General features: G+C 41.3%; 2 protein-coding genes across 6 annotated transcripts in view; both read right to left on the reverse strand.

Moving 5' to 3' along the window:
• ebf1a (EBF transcription factor 1a) overlaps positions 1-2034 on the reverse strand; it is a 52871-nt gene extending 50837 nt beyond the window's left edge. For 2 of the 3 annotated variants that reach the window (XM_020596263.1, XM_020596272.1), the window contains exons 1-2: positions 1131-2033; positions 183-339 (exon numbers count right to left, since the gene is read on the reverse strand). In XM_020596263.1, the coding sequence (XP_020451919.1) occupies positions 183-339; positions 1131-1264 (291 nt within the window). In that variant the 5' untranslated portion in view covers positions 1265-2033. Of the gene's footprint in view, positions 1-182; positions 340-1130 lie in introns of all 3 variants that reach the window. The other variant, XM_020596280.1, reaches the window with a different exon arrangement.
• Positions 2035-8893: 6859 nt separating this feature from the next.
• On the reverse strand, positions 8894-12947 carry il12ba (interleukin 12Ba). Of its 3 annotated transcripts, XM_020594571.1 has the most exons (9): positions 12320-12946; positions 12005-12123; positions 11238-11325; positions 10866-11153; positions 10628-10733; positions 10019-10260; positions 9727-9899; positions 9392-9513; positions 8894-9089 (listed from the first exon to the last, which is right to left on the reverse strand). In XM_020594571.1, exons 3-9 carry the CDS (start codon positions 11323-11325, stop codon positions 9050-9052), a joined length of 1059 nt encoding a protein of 352 aa, XP_020450227.1. In that variant the 5' UTR covers positions 12005-12123; positions 12320-12946; the 3' UTR covers positions 8894-9049. The 3 variants fall into 3 exon arrangements, with proteins under 3 accessions (XP_020450227.1, XP_020450236.1, XP_020450219.1); XM_020594580.1 differs by lacking the exon at positions 12005-12123 and having other exon boundaries at positions 12320-12947; XM_020594563.1 differs by having other exon boundaries at positions 12005-12946.
• Positions 12948-13573: the final 626 nt, after the last annotated feature.

Raw genomic sequence — 13573 nt, forward strand, 5'->3', positions numbered from 1 at the left:
TCCTGCTGTGTGCGTCTGGCCACTCGGTTAACACACGTCTGGTGATTTATCATTTTGACTGAACAGGCAATAATACCGTGTCAATGCACAGCTACTGCATAATAAGCTCATTTCGAAGGTTTTAAAAATTGAGATTGCCATACCGTGAAAAGTTTGCTTTTATGTGAAATATACAAACTCACCTTTTCCTTCTCTACAAAGTCAACGAAGGTGGTTCTCTCTATTTCCACCGGCTGACCCTGTCTGTCGTATAAAGCCAGGACGAAGTGGAAGAAGTTGGACTTGCGAAGGTTGGAGGGCGGCTGCTTCTCGAAGTGAGCCCGAGCGAGACCCACGCCGCTGCGGACACAAGCACAAACCAGCACAATCCACAACGACGGCAGTTAAAATAAATGCACTCAACAAAATGCAACAGAGCAGAGGTCTGCTTCTAAAATCCAAGATGTTTCAGTCAGTCCTTTCTAAAATTTGCAGTCACACATGATTTATTGAAAACCTCTTTCTAATGCACACAAACGCATTTGCAGCTTATTCAACAATAAATAAATAAACAAATAAGTAAATAAATAAATAAAGTATAGGCCTAAAAGTTTTCAATAATTGCAGTCGTGATTTGGATAGGACGCTTGTTTTCGTGATTGTAGTCGATAAAAGTGTCTTTTCCGCTTTAACCCCCACAAACTTGGTTATCAAGTTTGGTAACACCAAATTTGTATTTTATTTTTTAAGGAAAACAGCTGAAAACACAAATATGCTTTCGGTGTCTGAAAATGAGCCTGCTCTGCTTTATTACAAACAAAAAGTCAGCTGAAAAGCACAGCAGATTTTCCACACACCAAAGTTAATCTAAGACTACATTTAAAGCCTTTAAGACTTAAAAAAAATCCTTTGAGATTGCAGATCTTTGCGTCCAGGAACTTGTTAACCTGGTATTTCATCATATTGGAAACACAGCTAAAAACTTATAAAGCCAGTGGGAGCAGTGGTTATCCAACAACTAAGTCCTCTGGGAACGCACGCTGCCAGAGGTGATGCAGCCTCTCCGTCTTTAACACCGCAGATCTTAATTTGCTCTCCCCCGGTCTCCACGCCCCGGTGTCAGCCCAGCGCAAAGGCCGCCTCAGGCTCACCTCTGGGCGGCTGTGTTGGCGTCCAGCACTCCGGCGCCCTGCATCCATGTCCGAACCGCGTTCATCCCGGCCACCATGGGCTCTTCTTTCATACTACTCCCACTCCTCTGGATGCTCTCGTGGATGCCAAACATCAAAACGCACCTTCACACCGCCGCTATCTCTCTCTCTCACGCTCTCTCTCCTGTCGCTCTCTCTATCCTCCTCTCCTTGGCTCCCTCCTTTTTCCCTGCCTCCCTTCCTCTTGCGTCTTGTTTGATCGCGCTGTCAGAGGAGCAAAGTGGCTTGGTCTATTTCACTTGGCGTTTAGTTGAGCGCGTGTTTCTCAAAGTAGACAAACGATGCGACACGTGGAAGGAAAAAGGGGAGTTGTCAGAATCCAGGGTTAGCTGCACCTCATGTCAGCGTCTCCGGAAGAAAAAGAGGTGAAGCAGCAGCTATGAAGATGAGCAACGTTGAAAGCGATGAAAGGGGAAGCGCAAGATGAGAGGCTGCACTGAGTTGGCGACAGTCCCCCGGATCAAGGTGCAGCTGACAAGAACACAAGCGAAATGTCAGTAGATGGGGAGGGGGGGGACAGTCCACAGTGAGAAACCCAAAGAGAAGAAACACGTTTCACCCTCTTCCACTCCGTTTCTTTATTTACAAAGTCTTTTCCTCTGTTCAGATGAATGAAACGGAAGATTACGCGCAATTAAAAAGCAGTCCTGGGCAACCGCGTCTCCGCTCCTCGTCAGCTCCTGCTCGGGTAATTTGCGCTCTTTTCTTCCCTGAGGAATCACTTTGGACCATCTCTCGGATGCCAAACAGGAGAAAATAGTAGGTGAAGGAGGCGTGGTCTACAATGCGAGCAGCAACGCCCACAAACAGAGTTAATAAAACGGACAATCAGCTGTCCACCAACCCAACCAGCACGCTGCCCGCTCGCCTGCCTGCTGTCCCCGCCTCGTCCCACACTGTGTCCCGCCCCAGACACTTAGCTCTGCACGGTGTGGGTGTGTGTGTGTGCGTGTGTGCCTGTGTGTGTGTGTGTGCTGTCTTTTTGTGCATACGTTTAGGAGATGACAATTAATGTATTCACGACTATCAAACATCAACTCATGCGAGGGCATGACTTTAATCCATGCAGTTTGTCCACAAAGGCAGAGTGAAGGGCAGACCCGCGGTGGTTGTAACATCTATCGTCTACTTGCTGCATTGTGACTTAAGCTGCAGCTATAAAAATGTGCCCCATCTAGTCTTCAAAACAAGTGGAAAGACAACCCGATATATATATATTTTTTAAATGTGCATTAGATTTTGTTTAGACAGAAAAACGTGCAAAAGTACAGTGAGAGGAAACAGAGGGATCGTTGCACCTTCCTGTGTGCAGATATGCGTCAACTTAATTGTGCATCAACAAATGAGCGTTCATATTTTAATTCCCTACATTGTGCGTTTCTAAATGAACCAGCCTTGATGCCAAATATATTTACTGGAACATAACATTTAATTTAAATGTAGTGCTTTCGGATATCTGAATCATTCGTGTTGAGCAGTCCAAGTGTTCATTCAGAGTATCAACTCCGGAAGATTAGGAGCTTAAGAAAAGTTTCAGCTCACCAAAAAGCCTGGCAGCCGCTGCGCGCTTTTTTTCTGTTACAGCCCGATGGTTTGAAATGAGCTTTGATTAGATGCATTACATAAATCTTGCGGGACTAAGCGCTGAATCCAACATAAATATGAGGATTACAGATAAACTGTGTCCCGCTGTCCAAAAAAATTGCAGTCACTCAAAAGTAACTGCTCAAACACAAAAATTGCAAAAATAAAATAAAAAGTGTAGCAAAACATTTGCATGGTTGCTCAGAGAACCATGAAACTGCACAGCGGGCTCACATGAAAACGGTTCAGTCCATTTTGCAGCTCTCCTCATCTGTCCTGGTTTCCCCCGTCATTACAGTCATTTCTAAATTGTCAAATTGAATTGTCTGGGGGCCATCTGTTCAATAAGTACTGTTTGGTTAATTGTAATGAAATGGGAAGAATGACAAGGTCGTTTTTATCTGGATTTTATCTTTGAAAATTACGATTTTTATCAAGAATTGTTGGATCAATTTGATACGATCAGTGCACTTTGGTAAAACTGCGCAATGCCCCAAACATTCACAATAACCACGCGCAATTTTGGATTATATAACTATAATTCTGTAAATCTAATAACCTAAAACAAGTTTTACTTTCATTTGAGCAATATCCTCATCCTGTATGCAGCCAGCAGACTGTCACATGAAAGTCTCAGCCACTTGCAGTCTGATAAATGCCATAAACGGTCAAGGTTAGACTCCGATCCCCCGCAATCATCTCGTCATTGTCTATAGCTGTTTATTTATGTCTCCTGCTGTGGGAGGAGAAATGTGAGCACCCTATCATTTGAGTACACGACACGATAAATCGTGATAAATAAAAGCAACTCGAGATAAAATGTTTGTCTCACACACACAGACTCAGGTTTACGGACACAAACACACACACACACACACACGTTCAGAGCTATCCTTCAGCACATTTGTTTGACTGTGGCCGGGTCTCTCGCCAGGATCTGTCTGCCTTGGTCGGCATGCGGGGCAGCGCGAACACTACAGGCCCCTGGGATGGCGTATATTTATATCCCCGAGCACCAACACACACTGTTAGCCCAAATATCACTGTCTCGGTGTCCAAAAACAGAGATGTCTGTCGGGGCCCGATGATCCAGCCATGTTAACACTGTCATGTATTAACTCCATGGCTCCCAGAGAGGTTTACAAAAATTGCTGGCCATTACGCACACGCTGGAATGTGAACATCATGTAAAAACGTGTGTGTACGCGCGTGTATGACATGATCAAGCGTCCACGTATGGGTCGGTTATTAAAAATTCCCTGCCTTATAACTCTATTGGACATCTTGAAGTATCTGATCAGAAAGGCATTGTGGGCGCTGACGTTCGCCTCCTGTACAGCCACCAGCTGTTCTCTTCAATCAGTAGGTTGGACTGATGATAATAATGGTCTGATTGAACTGAAGACTCATCATTTTGACTAGTTGTACAAAACGGGCATATGCCTATGAGAATGGGCCTTATGTCTAACAATATGCTCCCTACTCGACATAAAAGGAGACAAATATAGATGCTAACCATTTAGACGTGTAGACAAGATTCCAGCTGGATGCACATTAATTGATACCATAAAAACGGAACATGCAGTCATTCAAGGAATACTTCACCGCTATTATTAAACTGAAAGAAATACACATTTTAAAATGAAACTGAGAATTATTACAACTAATCGTTATAAATATTGATTTAGTATAAATGGTTTTTAGTTATTCATTTTCTGCGCAATACATATCTGTCTGTTCTTAATGCTGACCTCTTCCACTTTACTTCAGGTCAATAAGACCTACCACGGTAGAAACCTCCGGTCACTGTATTTGGTGCAATGTTGCCATCTAGTGGATTTATAAAGATATTGCACGACGAAGTGTAGCGTATTCACTTCCACTCAGGTCAGTTGTATTCTCAAACGTAGCACTTGCATACTAAGTAACATGCAGATAAATGCCATCTGTCCAAATTGCTGTTTTTCTGTGCCCATTAATTAACATGGTCAACAAATGTGGACAAGGTCAATGAGCTTATGGATTCATGAGAACAAGCTGGGAATGTAATAGATGTTGTAGGCAACATCAGAAGGTAAACAGTTCAAACAAATCATGTGGATTCACTTTAACCCCCCAGCCTCCAAATGCAGTATCAGATGTGACTCAACACATATCAGTGTTATTGTCTTAAGGGGGATTTTTTTAGAGGTTTATAGGAATTTTTGAATCTGTTGTTCTTGTTTTGAATGAATGCGTATCTCTATGTTTTGAGGTGGAGTTTTGACTTAATGTAGGAATGAACTTTGGGGGGAACAGCCAGCCTACCCATTGAAGGCAGAGGTCAATGTCTCTGATTTCAGAGTAGAAGGCTTATGTTTCATTTAAAATGACTAAAACATGTTTTTGAGTGTATGAGTGTGTGTGTGTTTTAATTGTAACACATAATGTTCATATTGTAAAATTAATACAGCTTTGTTTTGTGGTTTCTGTCCTCTTTGGATTGTGACCCATTAAACTGAAGCGCTGTCCCACTGGAGCTCCTCATCACTGTTTGTATTTGTCTTCAGTCATTTCGGCCAAATACATGTTGTTTTTGCTAAATTAAATGTTTTGTTCCATTAAATCATTTTATATTTATACAGTTAAGTTTATAAGTTAAGTTTTGATTAGTGCCAAAACATAACATCATAGTTTCCTGGTTAGGTGTTTAAAGATGGGTTTGTGATTCTTTTCGGAAGCATTATTTGTTACATATCTTGGAATTCTCTTTTCATCCCCATGGCAATGAACGCATCAAATGCCCTGACAACATAAAGAAACAAATCTGTCATCTCTGGCAACAGCAGGGCTGAAAAAAGCATTTTGTTGAGTGCATAATTTTACGCAGCATGAGCAAAACTATTGGATGACCTACCTACCTGTCAACCTTTTTCCTACTTGTGCACACTCTGTCCTTGCAGTACCTACCTGTCAACCTTCTTCCTACTTGTGCACACTCTGTCCTTGCACAGTGTGTGAGCCAAGAGTCTCCCATAAGGCCAGGCAGCCAGACATGTTACTGCTCTGTTTTGATAGCTAAAGCTAGCGAGCAATGCCAGAGAAGGTACCCACAGCAGCTTTCGCTCACAACTGGAGTCTGTTGTTACAGGCCAGACCTCCCTCTTTAAGACAAATAGCCTTATAGGAAATGTTGTTGTTGCCTGAAGTTGCTACCTGCATGCAGTATGAGAGCGAAAAGACGCCACATGGAACAGACTCCTTTTACTGCAGCCACAGGTGGGGAAAATACCAACGGTAGTCAGTTCTCAGTGTATAGATAAGATTGTACTGCAGTTAACTGGCCATCAAAGGCCACATGCAGTGTTCATGTTACCAAGACAGAATAAAGCCTCTGTTTTGAACGGTGTAAGCTGGTCTTCCTTGTCACTACTCCCTGCTGGAAAAGCCTGGACCTCTAAGGCTAGTTACCGGCTATGAACCAGGGCTAAACTGCTTTAGCCATGAACAGTTTAGCCATGAACCATCAGTTTTGCTTTACAGTTCATGGTGAGAGAACAAAAGCGGCTGAAAAGTGACACCATGAGGACCGTATTTCTGCTGGACAGGTAATTATCAGTTTTGCTTTGTTTGGGGGGGCATTTATTATTTTCCTGAAATCTGTATGTAGTCAGGTAGTGCACATTGCAGTGTGCATTGTGTTTTGGAGGACTGGCTTTGGAAGGAAGTCAGAACGACAGGGTTGATTTCTTCAGTTATAGCCTATATAAAAGAAGGCTTTCTGTCTAGTCTCATGATCCCAACTTAAAAGAGCAAAAATGGTTCATCGACAATTTCCAAGAATACTTCTGCTCAGCTGCTACAAGAATAGCTCTGGGAATCCCACGGCTACTGTTTACCGATGGCTGCGTAAACCCACCAAGCAAGTTGATTTCTCTGACATGCTTTGGCCTTTATTATTAACTAAACACATGCTGTGTGTTAGTCCAGTGAAGCTGGTTCATGTGACACATGAGGCACATGGTACACAGTCATTCAAGGTCATGGCTGATTCACCACTAATCATAATAAGAGGTACAATGACTTATCATCATCACTGTCCCGTTTATCTCACTTTCCACAGTTTACCTACATAATCACTTATCTCCCTTTTATCCATGGTCTGCTCATCTTCAGTCATGTCAAAATAAATGAGTTGAAATTGCTTCTTGTATTATTTAAAGACTTTTTACAGACTATCCCAATAAACATATAATAAAGCAAAGCTGAAATGATTAGTTGATTGTTTCAGTGATAATACTGGCTCCAGAGGGGGCATTTTCACAGTTTTTTTTTTTTTTTTACAGTTTATAGGCAAATCAAATACTTTACTTAAAAATGAAACAAATGGCAGATTAACTCATAATGAAATAATTAATTGCAGCACAACTGTAAACCTGCTAATACACATTTTTATTTGATATCAGAACTCAGCAGCTAAATGACCACACACTGACCAAAGGATTTATCAACACACTGGGTTCAGATGTGCTGAGATGTACTATTAGATATTTTACTTTCCACAGTGCCAGCAGTGCTGTTACACGACTCGCAGTAGATCACATTGTTTTTTATTTAGTGGAAAAGAGAAGGACAAAAGCAGAAACATAAGCGTTTCCCAAAAATGTGTGAAGTGCCTTCACTAACATAAAGCTAGCAAAAAAAGGTCAGTGGTGTTAAGTTTAACATGTGGTGCATCTGCCCTTAAAGTACTTAGATCACTTAACCTCTTCTGCTTTTTATGACAGGGAAGTGAAATGAAGTTGTGGACCAACAGAACAGTGGCTAGTATTCTGTAGGTGTAATGTTGTTTAAGTGGGCTTTTCTTCCATGTGATGTGGAATTTTGGTAAATCATGCATCTCTGTAGCCACATACCTAATAATTACACTGTAATTTCAAATTGTTTGGAGCTGCTTTGTATCTCTGAAGGGCGCTCAGTTCCCAAAAAGTAATAATATTGTGCATTCAGTTTATTTACAAAACACTGGATTTACAGGAGGTCAGACTGGTAACTGGAAAAATATGAAGGGTCAGCAGTTTTAATTACAGGAACAGCAAAGACAAACAATTTTTTTTATAAAAAAATATTTTAGATTTTGTCAAGTTTTCTCCTGTGCATCACTTTCATCTAATCCAAAAACAGAGAGCATACAAGTCACTCTTTGGTTCAACAGTTCACAACCGATGTCTACACTGTGACGAAGATTCATAAGGTGATACTGCTTCATCTTAAAGGGCCACAACTCAAAAGAACTGGGAACCATTGCACTAGATTAACCTTACTACGTGAAAGCTACTAATAGTGAGTGTAAGGCCAGTAACTGCCAGTAATAAATAGCAAGAAATAAACAAATGATTATTGTAAGGTTGAGTAACTAACAGACACACTTCCACTGCTGTCAGGAAAAATAGGTTACCGACTCTGGAGATGCCAGCAGTGACTAGCACTAACTAACAGTAGTGTAAGAATCTGCCCCTTTTTTGGTTTAGAGGTCAGTGCTCTGAGGTAAGCACTTACTCCATAAGTTTCCCACGTGCTTCAAGAAAAGCATATTGAGGAACTCTGTATGAGAGCTCAGTTTTCATATTACTATACATATTCTCAGGGTTTCCATTTCCACATTAGCATTAGTTCATATGCTTTATAATACTGTATGTCCCACAACTGTGATGTGGCAGGCAAATCTATAGCTGCTCCCCAGAGATAGACAGTGAGAGCAAAGGAGGAATGGGAGGAGATCGTGACACAAAAACTACATCTCTTGGCAAGTACAGTAACAGAAGAAAGACAATGAATACAATATCTTAGCTAACAGGCAACAAAGGAAGCAAGTTCAAAGCAAAATGACAGCTCTGTGATTTGCTTTAGTGAAGGGGGGGTTTCAATCAAAACGCCACACTCCCACCTACATGGTCAGGGAAAAGCCTGAGCAGCTGATGACATTTAAACCTGCTGTTTGTTGGTCAAACGAAAAACAACTGTTGAGGTTTCGGTTCTCTACAACACGTGCAAGGTGTTTTGAGTGAACAGTGAAAATCCAACGTTAAGTACAAGTGAGGTAGTGATGCCTTGGCATGAAAATAAAAGGCCATTGTGTTGAAAGTTTTATTTCATGAATCATTAAGAAAAGCTGCATATTACAAACACCATGAAATAAGCTAAAATAAATAAAAATATTTAGAATTGTATATAATTAAACACAAGTTTTCTTGTCCAGTGTTGGGATGCTCTTATTTTCTGTTATGGTAATGTTTTTACTGATGTCTGTTCTTGTTGTTCTTGCGTCTCCTCAGTCTGTAATAGAATACAAATAATGATGGAATTAGTCTGAAATAAGTCTGATTATGTTCAAAGCAAACAAGCACAATAGGCTATATTTATATGACCCCTTTCAAAATAGAAGGTACAACCTTGTCTACATTATGTAATACAAGCAAAGTAAGTAATAAACTGAATAACTGGCAGAAACTAACAACAACTGTGGGGGAAAACCAGTTTGGCTTGCAGGTGACTGGCAAAAAGCAGGAACACAATGACAACTGATGAGAGGAAATAAAAGTTGAATGCCCCACTTTACACCACTGGGAGGCACCGACCTGAACTGGCTCCACTCGCTCCACTGTGAGTCACAAAGAGCATCCTTAGCTCGGATACACACGACCTTGGCCTTATGCTTGACTTCAAACTGACAAATATCTGTAGAGTGGACTGTGAGGATCTAAAAAATAAATAAATAGTTTAAAAAAATACATTAGTCACTAAAGGTCTGCAGTATTTAACCTTTGTTGTGATTTTCTGTGCACTGTTCTGTAATGAGTCAAGGAATTTCCTGTCACTTGATCCAAATATTCTGTTTTAAGTTTGACATTACTTTCACACAGTGTGGCTATTTAATATGAAATTTACATCACAATCACTAGGTTCCTCTTACCTTTGTTGCTTTTGAGTCAGGGCATAGGTTGCCACACTTTTTGCACCTCCGCTTGAGCTGTGCAATCTGGAAAGTGAGGGGGAAGTAGGAGTAGGGACTACTCCAGGAGCTTGGGTAACTCCACTTTATCATTGTTGTGTTGACTTTACTGATTGTCACCTTGTCAGGTTTCACTGTTGAGAGTTAAAGCAAAACAATAACAGTGAGGTCACAGAGACAGAGAGAAACAAATATAAACAGAACAAAGAGAACAATGAGTTATGTGCAGACGAATCTCGCTGAAATGTCTCACCAATCTCTGACAGGAAAAACTGTTTGGTGTAGCTCTCTATCAGGAAGTGCTCAGTCCTCACATAGACAATGATCTCGATCTTCCGGCTCTCCTCAGCATAGGGGCAGTACTGCTCATCCAGGCAGGAGATACTGTATCCGCTCTTGTTCACTGAACATCTGAAGTTACTCTGACCCGAGGAGCATGTCCAACGTAGACCACTAGTGTCCACGGAACACTGGATGTCACTGTCGTCAGAAACACTGCAGAAAATTGCAAAAAAAAGTTGCTTTTTTATTTAGGATCACACAGATTTTGTAGTTTTGGCTTTGATTTCCATGCCAAGAAGCTGCAGCAACTTCTCATAGACAGTGAAAGAGCACTTACTGATAAGTACAGCAGGAGCAAAACATCTATCATCCAAGTACATTTACAGCAGTATTATTTTTTACATAAAATCCAATCCCAAGACATGACCTTCAAATAGCATAAAACGTACTCAGCGATGTTTCCTTTCATAAGAAGGTATTTATGGATGTGACTGTGTAGTCTCAGCTCTGACAAGAGTCTGAGCACTGTGTTATTATTGGAGAGCAAAACAGAAAACATATCAGTAGTTTGTGAGTTTACCGTTGAGCTTTGATAAATGCTACTTTCCCAATGCGGCTGCTGTGCCAGGTCCAAGAGCAGTGGAACTCTCCGTTGTAATTCTGAGCAGAGCACTTTAAATATTCTTCTAATGAAAGAAGATGAATAAACATGGAGAGATGGGAACATAGAAAACAAACAATTTAGCTGTGAAAATACTTTACATTTTCACCACTTTAAGTTGCTTTATGACTGTGACAGTGTGGTGGTTTACTCGTACCTTGGTCATTTTTCACCAGAATCTTCCTCTTCATGGTTTCACCCTCTTGGATCAGGACCACAGTGCGATCAAGCAGTGATCCATCCTTGCTGTGGCATGTGTATTCACCCCCTCCTAAGCTTTCCTCCAGGTGCACCAGGTATGAGTTCCCTCTCTGTGGTTCCTCCACTCCGTTCTTCTTCCAAATAATATCCTGACTCTTGTTGGCTCTCCTCGTCACCTCCTCTGGTGACCCCAAGCAGCTCAGGGTCTGCTGGCCCACAGAGCCATCCACCTCCACAACCAGAACTAGCACATACATAGAGATGAAAAGAAGTTGATGTACAATAACTTGAACTCAGGGTAATGTAATCACACAGAGATCATACATACTATTGGGAGGCAGAGTCCAGTGGCTCCTAGGATTTTGGCAACTGACTTGTAGAAATACAGAGATGATGCTGAAATAAAGTAACTTCATCTGAATGACAGAGGGAAGACAGAGAGTGAGGTGGCGAATGGATGAGAAGAAGAGAAAAGAAAGTAGAAAAGAGTAAAAAAGTGAATAATGGAAACAAATTAATAACATTTGTACACAAGATTCATAACAAAATACGTCATAAAACTGTTGCTGTAATTATTCAAAACAATGCATAAATTGTACAACACAAAAACATGGACATAGCCAAAATAGTAGTAAGTTAAGACCAATCAAAACAAGACAACACAAAAGCTCAAAAGCCAGAGATTACAGAACTATTGTTATCTGGCATTACTAAAATCACAAATATAAATCTACATCAGATCAAAATCAAAAGATATTACTCATATCTCACAGTCTATACCAAAGTTACAAAGAGTCCCTATCTGTTTTCATCCATGTGAACTTTAAATAAACCAACACCAAAAAATGTTAACATTAACTGTCATCACCTTCCGACTGCCTCCAAAAAAAAAAAAGCAAAATATTGCACATACAGAAAAAAACCAAACTGATCCAAATTCCATCATCAAAGTAATATTTGTTCCCTGTATTGTTATTAATCGCACAATATTAATAGATTCTATTTAAATGAACTGCTTATTGTTATATTGGATCCCTCTCACATATTAACTTCATTTAAAGTGAAATAAGTAATTGATTAAATCTGCCATCTTACCTTGTCATTAATGTCCAGTGTTAATGAGGATGGTGCAACTCGGAGCGACTTTTATGTGGCACTGTTATTTCAGGCACAAATTTCCCAACATCGCCCCATAAGGAGAAGTCCACATTTCGCTTTTCACCCCGTCATAAATGAACAGAGGCATCCATTTAGTAAAATGTCATTTAAAGTCACTTCCTTTTGTTCCTCACTGACTAATGCGCTCATGCTTTTTATGACCCTTGAAACACTGCGCGACATCACTTCAGTGTTTTGACCCTTTAATGTTATTGTTGTTTGCTAGTTGTAGTTATTACTTCCTTAGCCTACCTGTTTGTTTGGACATTCATTTTCACTTTCAGAACTAAAGCAGGTGACTCCATCTACCAGTGATGAAACAACGCCACGCCTTACGAACTCTCTGTGCGCCACTTTAAACTGCGCCGGTAGGGCTTTTTCCCGCCGTGACAGAATTTCACAATGTCACACTGTATTTTACTATTACAACACTGAAACGGAAAACAACGAATTATCCATAACGTCAACGGGAGAGCCTGCGGTTAGCCGCTACGACACGACTAGGAAACAGTCGAGCAGCTGAGTGATGCCCATCGTTTAACCTGTCATAGCTGGGGGTCGGCCGCCTGGGGGGACACGCAGCGTGCACCTGGACTGTGAACTGAATGGCACCAGGTGCCTCGCCCCACCATCTCAGAGTCACCATTGACTGTGGCGATGCTACATTTGATGGCCCTCACATCTCTGGCAGTGTCATTGGGAATACCAGGGAGATGGTGGGGTGAGGCATCCACTCAGGAGTTACCAGAGGGGCCTCAGTGCCAGTGCAGGTCACCCCCAACAATTAAGGGGCTTCGTTATGACTGTGGTTACTGAGGACAGTGAACTAGCCAGGTGGGGGCTGTGTAGCACTGCGGACAGACAGGTGGGATACCCCATAATGCCCAAGGGGAGAAGCACCTGGTGGGTTCCATAATAATTCCCCTCTGAGTGGGATGTATATAGTTATGTGTGTTTTGTTGCTGTGTGGTTGCACCTGTTGTGAATAAAGCAAGAAAAGGACAAGCTCTGGTTTTTGACCCTTCTTTACCCGGCCAGCACTACAATATTAATATTCATTAATTATGCTGTTCATATGTCCAGTCTTTGTAGAATTATTATGTTTGATATATAAAGGCCTTCTGGTTGGTCTGTGCCTAATGCTGTCCACTAGCAGCAACACTGGAAAACATTATCATCCACACTAATTGTATTTTGTTTAAAGTCTTCTCACCTATGGCATCTTGGTGTGGGCTGCCAGCTGTACTGGGGCTGACAAAGCTCTTCAGAGAGTCATAAAATCAGCAGCACACAGGTACTGTACTTTCACATGAGGTCATATACTGAGCTAGGTACCTGCACTGGGCCATAAACATAATCAAAGTCTCATTTTACCTAGGACACCACCTTTTTACTCTTCTGCCCTCTGGAAGGTGATATAGGTGTATTAAGGCCCACACCTCTAGATTTTATGAACAGTTTTTATCCAAGTGCCACTGAACAACTGAAAACTGTTCAAATCTGCTG

This window comes from Monopterus albus, unplaced genomic scaffold (assembly GCF_001952655.1).
Source record: "Monopterus albus unplaced genomic scaffold, M_albus_1.0 scaffold2.1, whole genome shotgun sequence".
NCBI classification, from domain to species: domain Eukaryota; kingdom Metazoa; phylum Chordata; class Actinopteri; order Synbranchiformes; family Synbranchidae; genus Monopterus; species Monopterus albus.